This window comes from Scomber japonicus, chromosome 16 (assembly GCF_027409825.1).
Source record: "Scomber japonicus isolate fScoJap1 chromosome 16, fScoJap1.pri, whole genome shotgun sequence".
NCBI lineage: Eukaryota > Metazoa > Chordata > Actinopteri > Scombriformes > Scombridae > Scomber > Scomber japonicus.
The window spans coordinates 13,838,115-13,862,049 of record NC_070593.1 but is presented as its reverse complement, the minus strand read 5'-3'; the positions used below and the strand labels follow the sequence as shown (position 1 = coordinate 13,862,049).

The 23,935-nt window shown below is 42.6% G+C and overlaps 1 protein-coding gene across 1 annotated transcript in view; it reads right to left on the bottom strand.

Annotated features, from left to right (window-relative positions):
* The window catches only part of pacrg (PARK2 co-regulated), a 139,099-nt gene that overhangs the window by 98,224 nt on the left and 16,940 nt on the right, over positions 1-23,935 (bottom strand). Inside the window, exon 2 of the mRNA XM_053335140.1 lies at positions 16,358-16,492. Coding sequence (XP_053191115.1) covers positions 16,358-16,492 — 135 coding nt within the window. The remainder of the gene's footprint in view (positions 1-16,357; positions 16,493-23,935) is intronic.

The following is a 23,935-nucleotide window of genomic DNA, read 5'->3' as shown; positions in this document are numbered from 1 at the left end:
GGAGGGGGAGTGGGGGCTCTTTGTTAGATTTAAATGCTGCACTATGTTCTCTGTGACAGGCTAGAGGTAATTTATTGCCACAGCCATTACGGTTATTAGAAAACTCACTCAGGAAGACAAATGGCAGCCTGGCTGGTCGTTGGTCTTCCATCAGGGCTGACAAGGGAGACGCAGCACTCTTGGCTATTGACATTTTCACACCTAAAGCCAAGCTCTGCCAGCTGTATTGCAATTCAAATCCCAACTTAATGGCAATGAGCTAAATCATCCCTAGCCTTGGCGTACAACATTTCTTTATATCCTTTATAAGAGGACGAGACGAGCATTCTGGTAATCAGCAACAGGGTCCAGCCCTTTGGAGTAGCCATTTCCTGGTCAGACTTTTTTCTCCCCCAGACTGACAGATTAAAATGAATCTTGCCATAAATAACTTCTATCACAAAGAGCCATTAAGAGAGACCGTTAGGAGTGTCTAAATGGAAGCCATTTCTCCTGTATGACTGAGGGTGTAGGGGAATGAAGGTGGAAAAGGAAGGAGATTTCAGATGAAGGCAGTGTGTGCCAATGTGCTTTTTCAATTTCAACATTTTTGAGGCCTGTGAGTCATATTTCACTCAGTGGCCCAGAAAGAATGACAAATGATTTCAGTTGTTTTGTAGCAATTGAATGTGAAAGGTGACATGGCTATCAGTGAGGGCTTTGGCCCCAAAATAACACTTTGTCCGGTGGCACAAAATACAGGGATAAAAACAAAGACTGCGTCAAAACAAGACCAAAAGTCATTGATGCTTTTCATTGCCTCACACAATATATAAGAAATTAGTGAGGTTTGACCTGATGAAGGCACATAGGAAAGAAAAAGTATGGTGCAATTGACATTTTGATGTCATTATGGTACAACTGGCCTCTCATACATTAGGTGTATTGTGTGGAAGTGGGGAATTTAGAATGAGTGGCGCTAGAAGAAAAGTAAAGAAAACTAATCAATTCATAAGATTTATCCTCAGGGGAAGCATATTTCATGCAAATTGTGACCATTTGTCTTTGTGATATTTTGTCATGGATCAAAGTCCAGCCAGAGGGAATTAGGGAAGAGTAGTGATGTTAGACAGAAGTTCAATGGGAAGCCAGAAACAGATTCCCCTGAAACCAAGTTGCAAGGGAATCTGGCTTGTAGATGCCAAGACATCTTGCATGTTTCACAAACAGACTCACAGAAGGACAAACAGACTCATACACAGACCAGCACTGAGAAAGGATCATGGTTATGTAATTATGTTGGCGTTACTTTCTCATCTGGCCTGACCAACATTGCCCTCCTTTGGCCTTTCTGCTTAGTGGGGATAGCACACCAAACAAACTAGTCATGTAGAAATCAAGTATTTCATTTTACAAACGTTATTGCAGAATATCCAGAATGTTGCTTATGGAGTTATAAGTTAGCCAAATGTAAATATGGAGAAGGGTTGTGTGAATAAGAGACAGTAATTGTAAAGTCTAGTACTCTAACACTGACATGTATCCCTGAGAGGCCACAGGGTGGTGAGTAGCTGTGTGTTGAATTGCTAATGGAATGTCATGTGAAGGGGAGTGCTGGATACATGAGGGTAATAGTGATGATGATACTGTGCTGATAGCTTCCACAATAGTGTAGTTTGTGGCATGTTTTTTGCATTCGTCGAGGGAAAGGGTAACATACAGTACGGAGGCTGACTCCATGACTTAAAATATGACATTTCCAACAGAAAAACTGGTACCACTTTTCACTTGTAGCTTAAACTGAAACAATACAAACCTAACAAGATTTAATTCTTTCTGGGGTCATTTGTTTTCTTTTGACCAGGATAAGAATAGAGGTAGGCCTACATATTGTGACTTGTACATTATACATGCTAGGCATTTATTGAAACTATGTATAGCTTAGAGAAGGCCAAGGTTCAGGGCAGACTGGGGTTAACTGCCACTCCCTAACAGCTCAGATAAGAGAGTGATGTGCACAGTGGGAGGTCACTGTGTGTCAGACCGCCAGCTAACACTGGCTCATTGGGAACCCGGCATGCTCCATTTAACTTCACAGGGCATCCACACCCAGTGTCACACACAGAGACAGACACATACACACACACACACAAATACACACACATTAAGACCCTTGCTCTCCCTGCCTCTCCTGCATGGCCTTGCAGGGCTCCCTGCCTCCTGTAGCCTTCCTAGGAAGCCAGAGTCACTCTGCCTCATTAGGGTAATTGAGACAGGTCCTCCCGAGACTAAAGAGCTGCTGAATTGCTACTCACTCGCGCATTTAAAAGACCACTTAATCAAGCCCTTGTGTGTGTATGTTTTATTCTCTCTCTTTCTCATCATTCCCCTCCTCTTTTTAGTCATACTTTTTTAACATTTCTTTTTTTTCCCCTTCCGTTTATGTGTCAGGTCATTGAGTGGGATACAGTGTGATGTCTGTGTGCTGCTAATTGCCAGTAAGGAAATGATCTAGGGGGTTTCCTGCTCTAGACTACAGTCCCCTGGTGTAGAGAAAGTTTCTGGTCCATGGAAGTGTGAATAGGTGACAGCAAAGAAAAAAATGCTGATCTGTGGATGTTGGGAAGGAGGAAGGGAGGGGGTAGAGATTGAGTGAGGGAGGAGAGGAAAATCCGCCACCTCAGCGATTCCTGGGGCTGGGCTGCTCTGAGCTGACAAAGACACCCAGATTGTGGCCAGAGGTTGTCTCAGCAATGCGAGGTGAGCCAGAGCACCCGTCATGTAACAAGTCAGATTTAGCAATACTGCTGGGTCAGGTCAGACCCAGATTGAAGTTGGAGTCACGGCTGGCACCACGCTACTCACCTCTTCTATTGCTCATCCATCTGAACACAAATTACTGAACCTTCCTCCTTAGGCTGAGAAATATAGTCTAGTGCCCTGTGTACGCCTGCACTTTATTCACAGGCAAACACACAAATCAAAATAAAGTGACTATCCTAAAGATGATGCAGGATGGAGGGATGCTCCATTGTATTTTATTTTCTCTCAGGACATTATACAAGTCTGTGGCCCAAGATGATGAGGACAAAAAAAGTCAGATGTTGTTTGTCTGATCCCATGAAATAAAGCAACGTCAATGCAGCATGTTCAACAATCTATCAAACACAAATCAAGATTGTCATCCCATAGAAAAACCACACAATAGGTTGTACTGTCAGTCGTCAAAAACTACCTATAGTTAGGTTTGAGTGACATCTGCCATCCAGCTGCCATAGTAATTATGACCCAGAGATGTGGCTCAGTTCAGGCAACAGGTGTCTATATAAGGTGACGAATCGGTGACATGTTGGGTAGTTGGCTAAATTCTAACTTGCAAAAGGTGGACTTAGTTGACTTTGCTGCAGGTGATTAATGTTTGCTTCCTGTTTCCAACCGAGTCGAGTCGGGACACTGTAAAAAAAAAACTATGATTCAAGTTTCAAGTTTATTTTATTTTTATTGCACCTTCTATAGCACCTACAAGCATAAAGCATGATTGTCATGGTGTTTACTTTTCTCTAACTTTAAGGAAGTAGTAACTGTAGCCCACACCAGGTTTCAAACCATGATCATTCTCTAACAAAGTGATTTATGTGCCTAAACTGAGCCAGACCTTAACCATGGCATTGTCATATCATTTACATTGATTTGTGACAATTTGTAAAGCACAGACAATTATTGTCCTGCTGATTACTGCTGATAGGAGTGCCAGATTAGAAAATGCTCCAATGGGTCATTTTGGAGTGCATGGTAAAACGGCCTATTTGGGTGTTTAATTTGGAGAACTTGTTGCACAACATGGGGAAATGGGAGAGAGTCACCACAGAGACCTCTCTCTTTAATCATGCCCTGTTTCTTTCTCTTTCTGTTTCTCTTTCTCTCTAACACAACTATATCATTTTCTTTATACTGCCATTCTCTTTTTCTTTCCATTTTTCTTATTTCCCTAGATCCTCCGCACATGCACCTCCCTCCCTTCCTTCCCTCTTATCAGTGACAGGCTGGAAACAGAAGCGAGATAAGGAAACGCCAAAGCCAATACGAGGTGTGGTGGTCGAACACCCAGGCAGATTAGTCATTGACACGTTTGTCAGTTAACAATGGCAAACTTGCAGCTCAAACAAGAAAATGGGAGCAGAAACAATGAGATGAATTTTTCCTCATAATGCATTATGAGCCCTGCAGCATCAACGGCCAGATCCAGATACGTACAGTTCGTCCATTGAGGTGTGGAGGGACAGATTACTAAAATGGAGCTGCTATTGCATACCTTAATCAGTTCCTGTCACTCAATCACACACACACACACACACACACACACATTTACATACACCCACTTACAAACTAAAATACATCAGGGTCTCCTTTATCACTCCCCTGTTATCCCTGTCTAGACAGTGGAGGCCTCAATTCTCGTGTGTACCAACAGTTTTTGTGCACTCATTTCTGTACATGTGGAATGAAAATGATCTCTTTCCAAAAATGTCACCACTGTTGTCAACCACGTCAGTAAAATTGATTGATTGATAACTGATTGTCAACAATGGTGCTTGGCCCTCTGCTGTTAGAGTGCAACTCAGACATGGGATAATCTAACATTTTCAGGTGATTTTCATTTAGAGCTAACAGCGTTCATGCTCTTTCAAAAGGTCATATGCAATTTCGTTTAGTTCAACATCTCCTTTATGAATACCATCAATGTATTATACATTCAAGATGTAATTTAGTTATTCTAAACACTGACCTCCTCCAGGTCCTCCGTGGAGTGAGCAGCATTGTCAAACTCTTTGCTGTCTGTGTAGGATTTTGGTTCTCAGTGCCGAGTTCACGGTGCACAGGTAGGAAAAGAGGTAGGATGTGAGGCTCATTCCAATGAGACAGTACAAAGCTAGTTTTTGGTATTTTGGAGGAAATTGGGTGAGAGTAATGTCAACAGAACCATATCTGTTTCTAGCTCAAAGTTAAGTCTTCCCTGGCAATTTAGTGACTATCAATAACAGCAAACTAAAAAATTGAAGCAAATGTGCAGCAATAATGGAATGATGCTTAAAATGTAATAAAATAATTTAAATTAAACACTCTTTAAGTCAGCAGCAAGTTAATGTTTAATTCATTTAAAGCAGGAATGTCCTCCAAGCACTCTGCATTTATCAATAAATGAATATCTGTTGTCCACAACTATGTAATACTGCATGACAACTCCTTCAGCTTATTGAATCCCTGCAGTCATCTGAAGGCAGCTCAGGACAGATATGTTCATAAATCTGCAGCCTATGATTGGAAAAGTGCAGCGCCGGCACGTAGTGCCATTTCACAGGGACGTTCACAGATTTACCTTGATTAAATCACATGTAAATGACACCAGGCTGCTACAAAATACACCTCTACACACATCTGACTGATCATTATACCTCGGTGTGCTGCCTGTTTATGAAGGAGAAGTCAGATTACCGGGGCTCATCAATTCTGTACATCATTGCCTCCTATTCAACTTTGTTTTTGTGTGTGTGTGAGTTTCATGTTTTATTCTTGAAACGCATTATGTTAGAAACGCTGTTGTGTCACATCAATTAGGATATGATGGGATCATTTACGACGTGAGACACAGTAAAGAAGAATTATGACTGAAAATGAAGACTCGAAATGAAGTGATCATATAAACAGTTTCAGCAAAGTATTTTTTTTATTATTCATTTATGTCATAATTGTAATAAACAACTATTAACAACCCATTCCATCTGCCTATAGCTGATGATTTCTGATGCTGTGTGTTGACACCTATGAAACAATTCAAATGTGCATTTAGGGATGCCCACACAGTTCATGCAGCCAAGATCTATCGCTCTGTGCTTATTGTTGTGCAGCTGCAAATAAAAATGCCTTTTATTACTTGCTGTTGTTTTTCATTTAGTGCATCACTGAGCACAAGCAGCTGAATTTGTACCGCACATCTCTAAGCCAAAGTGAGACTTGACACAACTGGAGGATCTGTTGACATTATGATATTACGCTGATGAACTTTGACATTTTGGCATCATAATTTCTAACGGAACTGACCATGTTGGGTAATGTTCTGCTATGCTGCAACTGTTCAAATAATATCAACACCTTAAAACAATTTTCTCCCTTCTTTGGTGGAGTTTCTTCTGTGGCTGACAGAGTTGCACTCTCAGTTTCACCACCAGGGACCAATAATTGCTGCTATTTTGTCATCTATGGATGACACTGAAGTACTCTGCACCCCTTCTGTGGCAATAATGGCTGTCATTGAGCTGCAATTTTTCGAAGGTCAAGCTATTTTTCCTTCACCTCTGCCACAGTTCTTATTATAGGTGAGACAGTGTTCACAGCGTTCGTCAGTTGCCCTCATGCTGTGTTGTTGTTGTTTTTTTAGTAGCTCAATCTTAATGTCTTACAGTTTTGTCTGGTTTTTCTTCTGCTTGCTGTCTTTTTGCTTCTAGCTCAAATGTTTTTTTACATTTAGGACACTAGGGGCCTTTTATAAAATCTTGTTAACCACACATGACAATTTAGTGGTGTAAATTAATTATTTAAACACCAAGAGGGGAATCACTTCTGTTGCTGTACAAGGCAGGCTTTTGTTGCAGTTTACAGTTTAAGGTTGATATATGATCTTGTATTCAAGTGAAGATTCCTCATTGAGCCAGATTCAACAGGGAGCAGTATTTCTTCTCTGTGATTATTGCAGTATTAAAACTAGTCATGCTAGTGTGGTGGTATTTCACCTTTTTTGGGTATTGCAATTACACCACACAACACTAGTTGACCCCACTTGAGAAACAATGCACTAGAGATACTGCAATCTATCTCTAAAATGCAACAACAATATAAATTTAGTTTTATTTCCATTCAGTATTGGTACTTAAGCATCAACGGCATAAAACCATGTTCAAGTGCATTACACAAGAGTTATAACTCCTCACTGGTAACTGAAAAGAAAAAAACACTATCATCATCATCGTCTGCATACTGATATATTTTAAATAAGACAACTTAATACATTTAAATGTTTTACAGCACTGAGCTCAAAATAGATATCTGCCACATGCCCTGGCTGTCAGGAATTTAGCTGTTGCTGCCCTCACACACTAATGAATGCATGTTTGTTGAATAGCTGATAAACCAGCTAGAGGCACTGCTATAGCCAAGAGAGGACAATATTAGCAAAATTAAATGGCAAAATCTTTCAAAATATTTGGATAAATCTGTTTATTGTCTACACCAATATTAAGTCTTTTGAAATTACAATTACAGTAACAGCTGTTATAGGACTGTAATTGTCTTTAAAACTAAGACAAAAATTAGACAGATGTGGACTTCAGATTGGAATGGAGTGCTCTGAGAAGATTACTGAAAAGTAATTTTTGACATGCAGGAAAACTTGGACACTGAGTCAGGGAGACAAGTCCATTCACAAACACAGCAGAGTATGGAAACTGCACTTGACAATTAAATATATTTATAAATGAGCCTATATATGCTAATTAACCTGTTTGTGCACAAGATGTATGTGGAACAGGTGGGATTTATTGCTTCTCACTGCTTACAGCAGTGTGTGCATGCGTCATTTATTTTGTGCATACGGGTGGTTCATACATATAGATTGTGTTCTATGCATGCTTTGATAAATACAGCGCCTGAACTTCTGAGGCCTCTCTTTCCCAACAGCCCACCAGAGACAAATACTAGAGGCGTTCTAGTCAGCCACCTGCCCCTTTAAATGGCACTTCAATCAAGAGAATGGCCATGAGTCCTCGACTCCCTTAAAATGTTGCCATTTAAAATTATTGCTGCTGTAAGAGGGTGAAGACTAGTTTAAAGCACAGAGCATGAAGCCATTCAGCGTTTCTTCCCAGCTTTGTCCCTTTGTCTTTAACCCAGTTAAGCCAATATTGTATTATTATACTTAAGAGTGTGAGGGATAATAAAACTCCTTTACATGGCACCACAGAAGGTTTTGCTCCTCAGTTCCGCAAAGTTTTCGTTTTTCTCTCAAACAGCTCCCGCTGGCTCAATTAACTATTGATCAGATTTGTGGAACCGAATGTAAATAATTAACAAAGGTGGAGATAGCATCTGCAACTCTGCAAACAACTTCAATACAGAGGCTTCTGTGTCTCTGATCAATGGGGTGTGGACAGCATACACAGCAGCCACAGTGGGGACCTCTGCAAGGTGGCCAAAGAAACAGAGAAAATCACATTTTTATCAGACATCGCAGCTGTGTCAGCAAAAAAACATCAAGACCACAGTAGTAATCAGGCAGTGGCTGTGTTATTGTAGATACCAGAGTGCGGAAAATGATCTCTCTGACATTTAGAGGTAATCTAATTAATTCTCTGACATGGCATACTAATAGGTAAATGAAAAAAGAAATTAGTGTTGATAAGTGCTGACATGCATTTGGACTTTTTTTCCTTAAATACAGGAATTCCACAGAGGATGGTGTGCTGCTCCCATGTTAATATGTCATTCTATAAGCAGCTCAAAGGGAAATGATAGCCCGGTTGTGTCCAATAAAGCCATCGTAAGTAAAGATGTAACATAGTGAGGACAAAAGCATAAAGGTCCTTGGGGAGGAGAGTACAGTGTGGCACCGTTAGGGGGGATTGAGAGACGGCCTTTGGGTAACCCTATTTGAATATGAATGCCTTCTATGATCCACACCAAGGGCACTGACAGGGGCACCTCTACCTACATCTACCTCCAGCAGATGTAATTGTGTGCCTGCGTATTTGTGTGTGTGTGTGTGTGTGTGGATGGGTGGGTGGGTGCACAACTGATCACTCCATGCAGCCATCAGCCACCGCATTATTCCAAGGTACTTTGTACAGTGCATTAATCACAGGGACCCTTGAGCGCTTCCACCGATCCAAATATTCCGACCTTGAGGTTACAAGAAAGACATTAGTCCTGATCCATTCAAAGTATTGGAGAGTGGGAGTGGAGCAGAGGGAGGGGGCAGAAAAGCTTTCAAGGTAATGAAATTCTGCCATCATTTAAAGGAAAAGACTTGTGGGGACAAGCCTGAGCCAGAGTAAGAAAAAAAAAAAGATTAAATTGGATTTTTTTTTTTTTTTCGTTTTCCCCTTTATTTTAAATTAGGCTTAAGTGCATGTGGGGGGTAGTTTTTCTTTCTCTTTTTTTTTTGAACAAAAGCATGATAACAGCATTAACGTCCAGAATGAATCGAATCATTTCCAAACCAATTAACCTTTGACAGAATGGATGAGTGGACAGGAATGAGAATGGTGCAGAGGTAGGAGGGAAAGTGCAGGCGGCAGTGTACAGAGACAGAGGTCTGCCTGGCAGGGACTTAGTATTTTGGGGGTGACTACATGAAGGGCTCTGATTGGGTGAACACATTTAAACCAGTGCTGGTGGTTGATTTGATTGCGATTTTGCAGGCTGAATGCACTCACAGCAAACCTGAATTGCATGTTTGCCTCATTAAAAACATATCAGTGAAAAAAATAAATGATAGTGAATACAGGATTCAGTGCAGAGGATAGAAAAAAAAAGACAGAAGAGAGTCCCCTCTCTCACCTCCTACTCCTGCCTTGTGTCTGTCCTGTCCATCCTGACTGATAGTCGGAGGGGTCTGCAGTTAACCCCACTTATTCTTTATGCTGGCTCTAACACCGTCTCTCACTCTGTCTATCTCTTTCTATTCCTCCCTCACTGGCTCACACACAGCTGCAGCCGGTCCATTAAGTTAATTAAAGGCTCCATTTTGAGCTGGAGCCCGCTAGCAAATACGAGTGCCAATCAATAGATCTCTGGCTTATTTTGTGGGAGGGAGGGGTGACAGCACTGGTGCTGCATTCGGGGACATGATTTGTAGCCTTGGCAGACGAGCCATGTCCCTCTCTGTCCGTCCTCTGTCTCTGTCTAATTTGGTAGCCACCCTGCCCCTTCCACAATCTCCTTCCCTCTTTTCACCGTGATGTCATCTATCAAGTTGCTCTCCCTTCTTTACCCCCAGCTATCCGCGGCCTTTCCCATCTGCCTACAAGGAGACGGACCTGTGTCTCCCTTACAAGTGTGTATGTGTTTTAGTCGCCATCTGCACAGGGGGGGTCAGGTGTGTGGGGCTGGGGGGTGGGGGAGTCTGGTGTGTGGGGCTAGGGTGGGCAAAATGTGTCCAGAGGGATGATGTTAGCTTGGGGAAGTTAACAGCAGGACAGAAAGGGGGCGGCTCAGGGTGGAAGAATGCACAGCGTTCCACACATCACATCACTGAAGCCCCATAATAATAATAAGAGTTGGGTCACTTTGTTCCATACAGACAGACGTTAGAATTAAACGCTTTTATTCTGATTCACTTTGTATGTCATCTTTTGAAATAAAAGCTTCCCCAGTGATCGCTCCATTTTCTCAGAAATCTATTTTTTGCTATTGTCTTATACCACAGCAAGAGTGGAAGACCCACAGGCAAAACAACCATTATCAACTTCATGTGGCATTCGTCTGCTATGAATAATGGCCGAGGGCGGCAGGCAGCGTAGCAGTTCAAGATCCACAGACAAGCTTTCTCTGCTGGATGCCTTCGTTCCAACAGTCCTTCCATTCTTGCAGTTACATCAGCAGCGTGGCAGCGGTAGCTCATCGGGCTTCTTCCCAGCAGTCATTCGGCAATTCTCTCCCTCCAGGGAGGCAGCCCATACAGGCCTTGATAGTTAGCCAGTGTTACTTGTTGGAGGCCTTTTCCCTTCACCTCCTCCTTCCTTCTCAGTGAAAATGGCTGGTGTTTTTTCCACTTCTTTAATCTAAACTCCCCCCTTCTCTCTTCTCTCTCCTCTCAGAGAAAGCCCAGGGGGGCTTGTTCATATTCTCTCCTCTTATTGTGTTTCATCTTTTTCCTTATGACACAGAACTATCCCCCCAGAGTATCCAGCTTTCAGCCAGGGTGCTGGAGAAAACGCATGGTTAACCCCATTTTATTCTGTCTATTCAAGGGTTCCCCGACAAAGCTCTAGTGCTCACAGCAGATAAGAAATCATTCACATGGAGTAGAGGAGAAGGTATGGTATACATTCAACAGAAGCAGAAGAGAAGGTCATTTTCTGCAAAAGTATGGCATTCAAAAGCAGTGCATTTTGAAGCAGTATGTTGTACCATATTGTGCAGCTTTCAAAACAATGGGGGAGCTCACTTACCAAAGGCATGTCTACTTTTTATTGGTTGGAGTAGAAGTTCTTAGCTCTTAAACTTTCTAATTCATAAGATAATTATATGTTACGGTAAGAAAATGTCAGTCATACAGTTGAGCCTATGATATTATTACATATTCACAGAGATATGAGACTATAGGCTTTAAGTCTTCGAGACAGCTTTTCCATATAGTATGCGTACTGTATGACAATTTACTGTTAAGTAAATGACAAATTTGGTCAGAGCAGCACTCAGCTGTGAATTGACACCAAAGCAAAATGATGTGCCCATGCCATGTGATATAGCTGTCAAAAGAAGGGGTTATCAACCATAAGGTATGACACATAAAAATGTAAATGGTTAGACGGGGGGAAAGGAGGAGGGAGGGAGAGAAATAAGGCTCCTCTCCATTGCTGTTTCTGCAATGACCTCATCTCTCTTTCACCCCACTCTTTCGCTCTTGCTCTATTTCATTCTTTTTCTCTCTATCTTTCACTCTCTCATATCAAGCACACACTCCCTCTGCGTTTCTCAAGCACATGCTCCCTCATCCTCGGTCACCCTAACCACCTCATTTCTCCAGCCCTCCCTCTTCTCCAGCTCTCACTCTGTGCGTAATTCAATCATCCCAAGGAGATGGATATCCGTCCCCTAGGAGCGCTTACGCTCTCCATTTCCTAAAGCGCTTGATCAGATTAATTGATTGTCCCCCCTCATCTCTGCGCCCCTTCTGCCGACTGAGGCTGATGTGGTGGCGGAGGGTGTGCAGAAATCAGGTTTGCATTGATATTTTTATAAAATGGCTTTTTCCTTCTGCCCCCAGACAGACCCTGTAAAAGGACAAAGGGGAATAGATAAAGTACATGAGCCAGGAGAAGGCGGGGGCGGTGGGCGACACGGAGGGGAGGAAGCCTGCAGAAACAGACAGGCAGGATTTATAAAGAGGACAAAACAACAACCTGGAGCGTACAGGAGACACAGAGCTGAACAGGAGATCAAGGGACAAGATAAAGCAGATAGGCGATCAATGAAATGAAATAATAAACAAGGCTGTTTAGGAGGTGTATAGTACATGTGAGGTGAGCGTGGATGCTTGCATACATTTACCGTGATGTTTGGCCGCAAGCCTGCAGAGCACAGCAGAGGGTGGAGAGGGGAGAGTCGAACCTAGCCCCACAGGGAACGCAGGAAGACCTCAACTCATCCATTATAACTGAGAGCCAAGCGGCTGCCATGTCTCCTGATTGCTGAGTCCCTGTGGAGCTGTCTCTCTCTCTCTATCTGCCTCTCTCTCTCTTTCTCTCTCTTTTTCTCTCCCACACCTCTGTCTTTCTCTCTCCTCCCTATCTCTCTTTTTGGCACTGGGGATCGTAGTAGATTACACTGCTGTTTCAGGCCTTTGGCTTCTACTTTATGGCGGGGGGCAAATACACACGCAAATGTACACATGCGCAAATGTACACGTGTACATGCACGCACACACATACGTATATATACTCACAAGCAGACAAACACACGAACACACATACACAGGGATAGGAAGTTGCTCGTCTCTCTCTTATCTATCTGCCGCACATGTTCCCCACACGTGTAAAGCTTTTACCTGAGCGCGCCATTACAGCTGAGGCTTTTACCTCTGGAGAGCCAAATTACCTTTCAGATACAACCTTCCCTTTTTTAGCTTGCCCTTGACACTTAGTTCACTTGTATTTCCCCTGTACATATAGGGTCGGACACACACGCACACACACACACGGCCTCTCGTATGCACAAATACACACAGTGGCACGTCCTCGGGTTCATAATTCTTTTTCATTTAGACCTCACACATTTTCTACTTGTTCTTCTTCTTCTTCTACAGTATCTTTTGTGTTAAACAAATGCTGTATGTTTACGGGATGGACCACACGACTCGGGCTGGTACATACTTTAATCACTGAGTAGGCCATGTTCCTTTATGCGGCAAAACATTTCAGACTTGCCAATAACAGGTGGTGCTCACTTTACATCTGTTTTATTAAGAAAAGACGACATTGCTTCTATCAATAGGGAAATATTCATGCAATAACACTGGTCTCCAGCTCTACTTATTGCCATCTGTACCAAAACAAATATAAGACACTCTCACAAATACAGCTTATTCAAACACAAGATGCGTAAAAACCATGAAAAAGGGTTAGAATTGCATGTAGTGCGATCGCTCCATAGATAATTAGAAATTGATGTTTTGTGTTTTCACAATTAATCATATACTTTGTTAAAAGTCCATTATTCAATATTTCCTGTATTAACATTGATTTAAAGTACTCCCTGTGAAATTAAAGTCTTGGTATTTGCTGATCCTGCTGAGAATCAACACAGCACTTTGCAGTTATATGCAAAAAATATATGCAAGACTGCTCAAACAAGCCAATTCTGCACTGTCTGCCCAGTGTGAAATGACATAGTTGTATTTATCGAGAGGCTCTTGAAGAGACCATTTAGCAAGCAAAAGAGACTCAGATACTTTTCAGGAGTTAGTGAGTCAATGTTAAACTTAGAGAGAACTGAATGTCGAGGTTGCTTTTGACAAGATATAGTGACAATAAAGAGGATTCCAGTGGACAGCCCATTTGGCTTTGTTTCTGGAGTGCAGGACTTTAAATTAACGTATGTTACAGTCCAGCCCTTGCCAGTTGAGTTCACACAATGCTGATGAAGCTAATCATCTTTAGTTCACAGTATACAGAGATTTTAAATCTGGTATCTGTGGCGACATTACCACATTGGCACACTGTGTTCAGTACTATAAGCACTCTCGGTGGCTACAGATGTACAGTTCTGACCACATCCAATAGTGATGCCAGACATGAAACTTTAAACATTAAACCAGAAGAAGTCGATGAGGCAATGATTTTTAGCTTAGTGCTCATAAAATATTTAATCTTGACTTTGTGACAAATAACTACAAACAGGTATATCAAGCATGTCCGATCTATTAAGGACGGAAAAAGACCCTTTCTTAATAGAAACTTACTTCTGGATTGCAACTGCACCCACTACAAAGTCATTCAATCATTATTTTTATTCAAATTTGACCTAAAATATGGCCCAAACCCAAGACAAAAAATGTTAAAAGTGAAAATAATATGTTGAGGACTAAAAATTAGATAAATTAAAACTATTTCTGCATATTATACACTATGACAAAACTTATTTTCCTCCAGAGTATTCACTCACCCAACTGCCTACAGCGGTGCTGAGCTACTACAATGTAAGTGGAGAAATGTTAATGATACCCAGCAGATGATTCATTAAGTACTCAGGAAAACATGCTGCTGCTCCCTGCTGCTCGGAGGGGGAATGACCATATAAGTGCAGAGAAGGAGAAAGGAGCTACACCTGTACAGAGGAGAAATGCTTTTATTGATTGAACAGACTCGTTTGGCTAAATTTGCAGCCTATTTCTTTACATTATAGTCAATTTAGGAAGTGAGTTGCATTGGCTGTTTGGCAAACATGTTAAAACAGCACATTTGTAGGAAGGAAAACTGAACTCCTGACCTGAACACACATACCCATCAATGCAGACAGACTGAAACATACACACACAAAAACACACATGCACACACACTCTGTATGCTTGAGTTCTCAGTTCACAAACTAAATCAACAAAGCATTTATTTTTCTTTCCGAAAGAGTCTCTCTTTCTTACTTTCCCCAGACTTTTTATTTGCTAGAGGCTTGAGCTCGCAGACTGGGATTGATCCTGATCTGCCGTCTTGAACCTGTGCCCTGAGGGCGGCTCAGTGCAAACACGCAGCAGCCCCTCTCCACTCTCTCTCAATCATGGTTACACTTTGTTACACTGTACCCACATACAGTATATGCTGTACCCACACAGCGAGTGTCGACCGTCTCTACCTGGGCTGCTTTAAACAAACAGTGTGCTGATAAACAGTAATTACAAGGAAAAGCTAATTAAATTAGAAAAATACATCTCCTCCGCTAAAACAAACACAGCTTATAAACACCCCACAGATACTTGTTCACAGTCAAAGTGCAAACCCAAAGAGCCACAGTGGGCCTGAGCAGTAAACTCGTCTTTTGAGGAGGATTTTAAAAATGACTAGCATATGTATTGTATTAAATCAATAAGCATAACAGCCGCATTGGGTATGACAGCAACAATTTCATACACCACATCCCATTTGCTGAGTGCTTTTTCAAGGGTAGAGAACAAAAGAAATCCATTATTTTTCACAAATGCAAAGATCATTTGAACATTTTACATAAATAATTCATACAAAGAGAGATGCTTTTTACAGTGTTTTCACCTGAAGACAGGCAGCTAACTAGCAAAAAAGCTCACTCACTTACCCACCCTACCTTCTCTCTTTGAAGTCAGTAAAAAGGGAGGAAAAGGGCATAATTTGTTTGATTCATTTATCGTTGCTTACTACGAATGAATGTCATTAAGAGTGGTTGCTGCGCGGCTGTTGCGAAGTTATGGAATAGCTGGCAGCATAGTGGGAGCTGAAATAAAGCAACATGGTGATTAGAAGAATGTATCCATCCCACACACACTGTGCTATTCAGGAAAGTAATGGCTCTGTGGAGGCTTGCACTTTGAAGCACGCATACACACACACACACACACACACACACACGGGCCAGAACACAAATACATATGCAGTTACTCCGTATGATTTGCCGTGACTGCCATGGGTTCCTATAGAGTTTGTGATTGATGGATTCTGTGATTGGTGCTGTGAGACAGGTGGGGCCCTCAAGTCAGCTAATCTACACTGCCTCCTACAGGATGACGGTTCACACTGGACCTGGGAGCATGTCAGAAACAGTCATCATCACCATCAGTCGACTTGATAAATAATTACGATAAATGGTGTTTGGGTAGTAGCACCTATCAAGTCTTCAGATTCAACCGCCGTATCTGCTTGACAAGGATGGATTCACACAGCAGACTGTGTACAAGGACTGCTGTGTAAATTGTAAATGAAGAATTCCTGCTTGTGTCCCCATCAGAAATTTGGTGGGTTTCTTTTTTTTCTTTGCACGCCTTGAATCTGACACTTCTTAATGGCGAGTTTAGCACCCAAGCTTTTTTTGTCAATAAAACCATAAGCGTTAGTCAGTCCTTACCGGAGTACAGCACGCCTACCTTCCATGCAATGCGGTTCCCTTTGGTGTCATGCTCCAGTGCCATCGGGAACTCACCGCGCTCATAGAATTTGCGAAAGGTTGTTGGTTTGGAAGGCCGCTCCCTAAAAGCCCCTGCAGCCGGGGGGCCCACCACCTGGTCAGACACAAAGGAGAGAAATGGGAATGAGGCGAAAAAAGAGAGGAATAGAGAAATAAACAGAAAGAGACGTACACAGCAAGTGACAGTGTTGTTTTATGAAATCAGAATTGACTGTTTTCTCCTACAAGAATAGAATCACTCCCACTGCTTTTTCTTACAAGTAATTCAGGGAGACACATGTGCCTGCTTCTCTGCTCCTCTAAGAAAGGCAAAACACAGATAGTGTGTGTGTGTGTGTGTGTGTGTGTGTGTGTGTGTGTGTGTGTGTGTGTGTGTGTGTGTTTGCCTGTAGCCAGAGGCACTGCCAGAGGCATTGTTAGGATCATCTTGTCTCTGCCTCCATATTGGATATGTGCTATTACTGTGCCACTGAAAGCCAATGGGACTCCTATCACATCAGCCACAGTGTCTGCTGCTATTGTAGTGGGGACCTTTGGTGGTGGTGGTGGTGGCAATGCCGGTGGTGCCCATACAACAGATGTAAGTTAATGCAAGAAACTGGAGTAGAAAATGGACTAGAAAAGACAGACCGAGGAAGATTTTAGGATTAGAGATTTAATGTGTAATTTTAATACTGTCTTCTATGGGACAAAAATAAAGTGGTGTTACGTTTCAATTTCATAAAAATGCTAACTTCTTGAAAGATGATAAGCTGTTAAAAGATGTCACATATATTAGGAGCCTTGACAGGATTCTAGACACTCTGATGTCACATTAACAACCACAGTCATTTCCAGGAGGACAACTGGCGGTTGATTTAAACTGTGGAGATATGTGAAATCAGTACACTGTACGTGACAGAGATTTCCTACCTGGAAGTTACCGTAAACAAACACTGTGATTGGTTCTATTACCCCAAAATACCCAGTGATGAGATTGCTCAAGTCAAGTGGGGGCTCCTCATACACTTGAGGAATTAGGATTTATATGATTGAAAACATTACAGCTTTGCAACAGCATGTTGTAGCGGACGAATGACAGAATGTTGGAGTCAATCTTCTCCCCGTCTGTGTCCCTTGTGTGCATCCCCCGCCATCTGTGTCGTACCACCACATGACTGGCAGATGTGTTGCTGTCATTAATCCTCAGATTACCACCCATTGAGAAACTGAATTTTGCCACAGAAGCCCACAGAGCAGAGCAGAGTGCGGGACAGGGATGTGCTATCTTTGGCAGGACCGCCTAAGATTGGTGTGCAACTTAAGATATTTTAAAGAGGTTTGACTCTATTACCAGGATGCTACCCAGTGGTACTTTGGTTTTTTTAGGGTTACATCATTCACTTGTGTTGCCTGTTTGTTGCATAATTCAAAAACAAAATAGAAATAAAAAAAGAGGCCCAGAACTGCAAATGTAGCTCAATGAGACTGCCACAGAGGGATGATGAAACATGGATCAAAGTTTAACTTACACGTGTGACGTGTTGTAGCTGGTGCCAGCACAGTCAGGCTCAAGAGAAAACTAAAAGAGGAGAAACTATTACGAGGGACCCTGAGTAAGTGTCTCCAAGCACTCACTGCATTTAAACAGCCCTAATGCACCGTGGGATTGCAGCGCAGTCATTTCAAATGAATCCGTTTGGAGCATTTGTTTACCATGCCAGGGAATACTGAATAATATTATGCTGAATTAATAGGCCTAGGTTGGCATACCTGCAGGAGAAAGACTACCCAAACAAAATGTCTGTGTCTAACAATGCATGTAAACACTAGAAAAAGCACTTTTTCAGTATCGCCTGTACTAGCCAAACAGCATTCCATCACAACAAGTACGCCTGGCGTCATCTTTTAATTCCTGTCTTATATTTTGTGTGTATTTTATGGTGATATGTTTAGTTTAATGTGTGTTTAATACAGTCACAAAAACAGCTATTGTTTTGTGACCCTGTAAACAGTGCCCGAAAGATTGCTCAGTTTTCCTTAAATTAGTGTTTAATTAGTTAATCAGTAAACATTTGAATTATTTTGTCTTGTCAACATCAGGCTCAAAGTATAATTTAATACAAAAATGCAATAATGTCTTTCGTGGTTTCATTTACCCACTGCAGGGTCTAATTATGAGTCAAAACATTATTTAATATGAATACTTGGAACGCTGTGCAACATACATCTCCATCATCTTTCCATCTTCCATCTTTTCTTTGCATGTCTCTGTTAACTTTCACTGCAGGAGTTGTTTTGCAGCCCCGACTGTGAAAATGGAAGCTGCAAAGCTCGCAAGATCATTGCTGCTCCAGCCTGCAGGAGTGACAAAGCCCTCATATCCAGGTAGCTACGACGGCGGTAGAGCCACGCTGCACAGGGAAGCTAAAAATAGCTCAGACTGGGCAGTGAGAAGAGAGAATGAACCCAGACTGCATTGACTGGCTGAGCAGCTTTTATGGTCAGGAATGATGACGCTGCAGTCAATTCCACGGCCTGCGTTCATGGCTGAGGTGTCGAGAGCTTTGCGGCCATTTCCCTGCTTTCTCTCCAATCATCATCTGTGGCAGAAAAGACACAAACAGCCAAGAGGTTGTCTACACATGCATGCACAGCAGCATATTTCGCTGTGTCTGTGCCTTTTCCTCAGCTATTGATGTAGGCTGCTGTTCCGGGCAGCTTAAGGAGAACTGTAATAGGAATAGCATTGTGGGGAGATTATCGCCTGCCAGCTTCCTGATACGATTTCAGCGATCCGCCTGCTCCTGTTCCACCATTGATGACATTCGGGCCTAAAGCACCTGCACACCAAGACAAGAGTCCCAAAGAGCCACTAACCTAGTTTATTTTACGGCAGATTCACAAAAACCATCTTACTCCTTACAGTATAACTTATATTCTAAGAAGCCGGGTGAACTTACGGACATGTCATGAGACGCATTTCAGATAAGAGGCACACAGTGTTATGAGCAACAATGTCCCTAAGTTCATGCTTGTATGGATGAGCACGGATCTATGTTAACTTGATTTAAACTGGCTGCAACAACGACTGCTGCTTATTCTGTTATGGCTCCTTTGGTGTGTGTGTGTGTGTGGCCACAAACGGTGGCTGTGTTGTTATTGAAATGGGCATTGGGAAAAAAAAAAGCAGCCCCATGCAGAGCAGAATACTGTGTTCATCCCAGCTCTAAAACATAGGCATAAACACAAACAGAGATAGTGAAAAAAAGAGCCTATAACGCAGACCTATATGAGCAGATAACATCCCGGCCCCTCAGTGGAAGCCATAAAGTGAGCCTGTGAGGCGACAGACTACAGAACAGAGATAGAGGTGGTGTAAGGCAATAAAGGGAGGAAGAGTCTGTTTTGTGTGCTCCTGGTGCACACATCAGGGAGTCATAACAAGGCAGTACTGGTCAGATGAGCTCCGGGCTGTCATTTCTCTCTTTCGTCTTCACTCTGCCTCCAGATCTGTTTCCTCCCTAATGCTGTTGTCCACACCAACTAGCTCCACCGTAAACCTGGCTGCTGCTGCAAGGCCCACAGAGGCAATAACACAAAAGCATGCACTCGTGCGCAAAAACACACACACACGCACGCACGCACACACAGCACCACACTTCACACGCTGAGCTCCCCCATGGGCGAGCCCCTGCAGAGGTGATTGAACACCGGCAGGGCCTCATGCTCCTGTCATTTATAAAGGTGTCACCCTGAGAAACAGAGATGCTCCCTCTAACCTTATTAGTATGGCCCTTCTATGGCTCTCCTGCCTGATGTTGACACACAGCCAGGGTGTGGTATTCAAAAAAGGTGTGAGGGGGAAAGAAACAGAGAGAGAAAGAAATGAAGAGAAAGGAAGGTGAGATATAGAGCAGAGAGGCACAGAAAGATACAGAGACTTGAGAACGATGAGAAGAAACGGTAAGAGAGAAAATCAAGAGACAAAGGGTGAAGAAAAAGGAGAAATGGAGATGGAGAATGGGGGGAGGGTGATGAAGGAATAGTGGATATGAGGGGAAGAGAGAGACGGGGAGACAAGAGGTGTGGCTCATCAATTCTGAGGGTGAGTTCAGCGTGGCGGGGCTGCTGCAGCATGTAGGTGATCCATCACTGTGCCTGGGCCTCCAGCTCCAGCTCTCTCTCTCTCCCTCTCTCTCTCTCCTTCACTCATCTCTCTATACCATCACCCCAAAACGCCTCTGAATGCCTCTGATAGATGCCTGGTGAAGGGCTGTCAATTCATTGTCAACCCTGCATCACCATCACCACTGCACTTCCTCAAATGAGTCCGTCGTTAATCTCCTTCTTCATTTCTATCCATCTATCCTATCGCCCTCCTGCCTCGTGTCTACCGGGGCGAAAATGCATTTTGTTGCATTGCATTTGTCGGAGAGCAAGGGTGCCACTGCACAGGGGTGCACTGCATCACCTGTTTACTGAGGCAGCAAAGAGGGGTAGGTGACTGCTCCCTCGCTCTCTTTCTCTCTCCCTGCATTTCACTGCTGTTCTCGGTTGAGAGGTTATTGAAATCTAGCTCCGCACAGAAGGCCGCCTTTCCTGAGGGAGGAAGCAGGGTAGGTGAGTCACAGAGGATGGAATAGACAGGCCGAGGCTTTCCTGATAAGGTCAGCTCGCACATCGCTGCCACAGGCAACGAAATTAGCTCTCTTTATTTACAGGGCATTTTCCTCCATAGACTAGCCAGCTGCCTGCCCACCAGCCACCAGGGATACAGTCTGGGCTCGAGACGTGTGCTTTATCCTCCGACTGCATTTCAATGAAACAAGAAACAGAAAAAAACGAATGGAGGTATTTAGCGTGTTCGGAAATACCAGCTATATGGTCATGTACAAACAATCATTTGACAGGAGATTTTCCTCTGCAAGGCAAAACACAGACCGGTGGGAGGCTGATTTCTTTCAGTAGAATAAATCTGCAATATTTGTGCAGCAATCCATTAATTTCTCATGACCAAACAGCAAGAAGAGCAATCAGTCTGCGAGTGATTTTCATTACGTGCAGAAATTATCCCTGTTGTGAGAGACAAGGTCGGATGAGAACAAATGAGTAAAAAGCTCTCACTGGACAGGAATACCACAGACTGATGAAAGGTAACAGAGTCTTTTGTTCACAGCTCACAAGACCATAGGTGCGCTTTACAATTGCCACCGTGTCAGACGCTTTTGCATCAACTGTATCGCACACACGAACAAGGGCAGGAATGTTTGTAATGAAAAATGACGACACAGCTCGGCAAAGGCAATACTACACACCTCGTGTCACTACAAAGACACGGGGGGATGAAACAGGTGACAGTCACCTACTATTGAACTGTGCACAAGAGGGATAACTTTAAAGAGGAACTTCAAAAAGAAGCTTCAAGCACTGAAGAGCGCCCCACTGTTTTCTGTCTCCTCTAGTTTAACCCCATCACTTAAAAGAACAGCGCAGACACGGGGAGACATAAACGGGATGTGAAAGAAAATAATTTGAGGTAGTAGTGTGAAAAGGAGGAGTTTAAGCGTAAGAGGCTCGGTCTGAGCGAGACAGAACAAGTGAGAGAGAGAGAGAGAGAGAGAGAGAGAGAGAGAGAGAGAGAGAGAGAGAGAGAGAGAGAGAGAGTGTGTGAGAATGCCCCAAGTATTTTCCATCTTCTCTGTGTGGCCCACTTATCAGCTAGGCAGCAGGGTAGCCTTGTGCTTATACTGTAGAGCCCTATTGGCTGATTCATATCACCAAACCACAGTGGAGACAATGGTACAGAGTGAATCAGCCTCCATGGTAAAGGAAGAATACATTAGGTCTTACTACAAGTTAAGTGAATGGAAAACCACATGAGGTTAAATTTTCAAAAATACACTCACACTGTTTGACACAATGTAAACCAACATGAATACACAGCAAACCACACATGAGCAGTGTTATGTAGTCTCATTGTAATGATCTGTTAGACTAATGAAACAAATCATTTCAATATAAAATAAGAATTGTCTGCCAAAACATGGTGTGATACGTGACCACGATGAGTTAAAACTCCATATCTCCACTTATCATGCTTTGCAACATTGTAATTGCAACCTGGTCATCTGAGCTTTTAGACTTTTGATTTGGGTGTTATTTATTTATTATCTACAAAGGTGGTAGGGTGTATGCATTTAACTGCGGAGATATATTTTACATGTATGTCATACATAACTGTCACTGTGTGTCACCATGCTGTCTGTCCAGACCAATGTTGTGCTGAGCTCTTTGTGTTTACTGACTGTTTTAATGTCTGCATGGAATAATAATACATGTCTATTTTTTAAGGTATTATTTCACAAAACAGCTATTGTTTTGTAAAGTCCTGTAAACAATGCCCTATATTTATTTATTATCCTCAGGGGGAAAAAGTAGAATTTCCTCATTAAAAATGATAAAATTGCACCTATTCCTTATTGCTCATTAAAAAAAAGCCAGAATCAATGAATATTAAAATACTGTTTGTTTCAAATGTTGGATACAAAGGATGTTTCCTCCTTCACTGAAAAGTCTGTTCTCAGTGTTTGTGCACCAGAGGCTTTAAGTTTCCACATAGCACTTGTATAAGTTGTATAGTGGACCAAGATTAGCCTCCAGACTAGCTTTGATGTCACGAATCCTGGTCACAGGCCTACCCTGTAATGACTGACAATACGACTCCAAAGCAAGACTCAAACTCACAGCTCAAAATCCAAGGAGTTTAATGAAAGCAGGTACGGTGTATGAAACAAAAGGCAGAAGGACTAGGCTGGGACAGGAACAGATGAGTCGAACTGGCAGAGACAAATGGGAGCATACAGACTAAATACACAAGGGAAGGTGTGGGATATTTCAACGCAGGTGGCAATAATCGGGACGGGGCAGGTAATCACACACACAAGGGAAGGAAGTGAAGATCTGAAATGAGACACAAAAGGTGATTACAAAATAAAACAGGAAATAAGAAAAAAGAATGAACAAACTCAAGAACTAGACGTCACACACCTTTCAACTTTGATTTTCACTGAGCACTGAGAAACTTGGGGGGGGGGGGGGGGGGGGGGGGCTTTAAGTATATATGTGGATTTGTGTGTGTGTCTGTGTGGTCAAAAAGAACAAAGCAGACAGTGTAATCCTGGCTGTTAGAGAGCGGGGAAAGCACTGATCCAATGCTTTGTCTTTACAGCCCCCCGATGACGACACCTGAAGGTATTGAAGCGCTATGCCGGGCCATGAAATTAATGAGACACACAAGGAAAACTACATCCCTGATATGCTGCATTTGCCACTTCTGCTGCTGAGAATGAAGAATTTAACTGTCCCCCGGATTTTATTCAGCAAATAAGTGGCTTCTCGTCAATAAACACCCTCATAACTGCATTTAATTTATAGCCGACAAAAAAAAAACACCCCATAGAATATTAATGTTCCCGAAGTCAGTAACAACACTTTTTTTAAATTTAGTACTGGCCGCAGCTCAGAATAGCTGCATGACTCATTGCAAAAAAAAGTT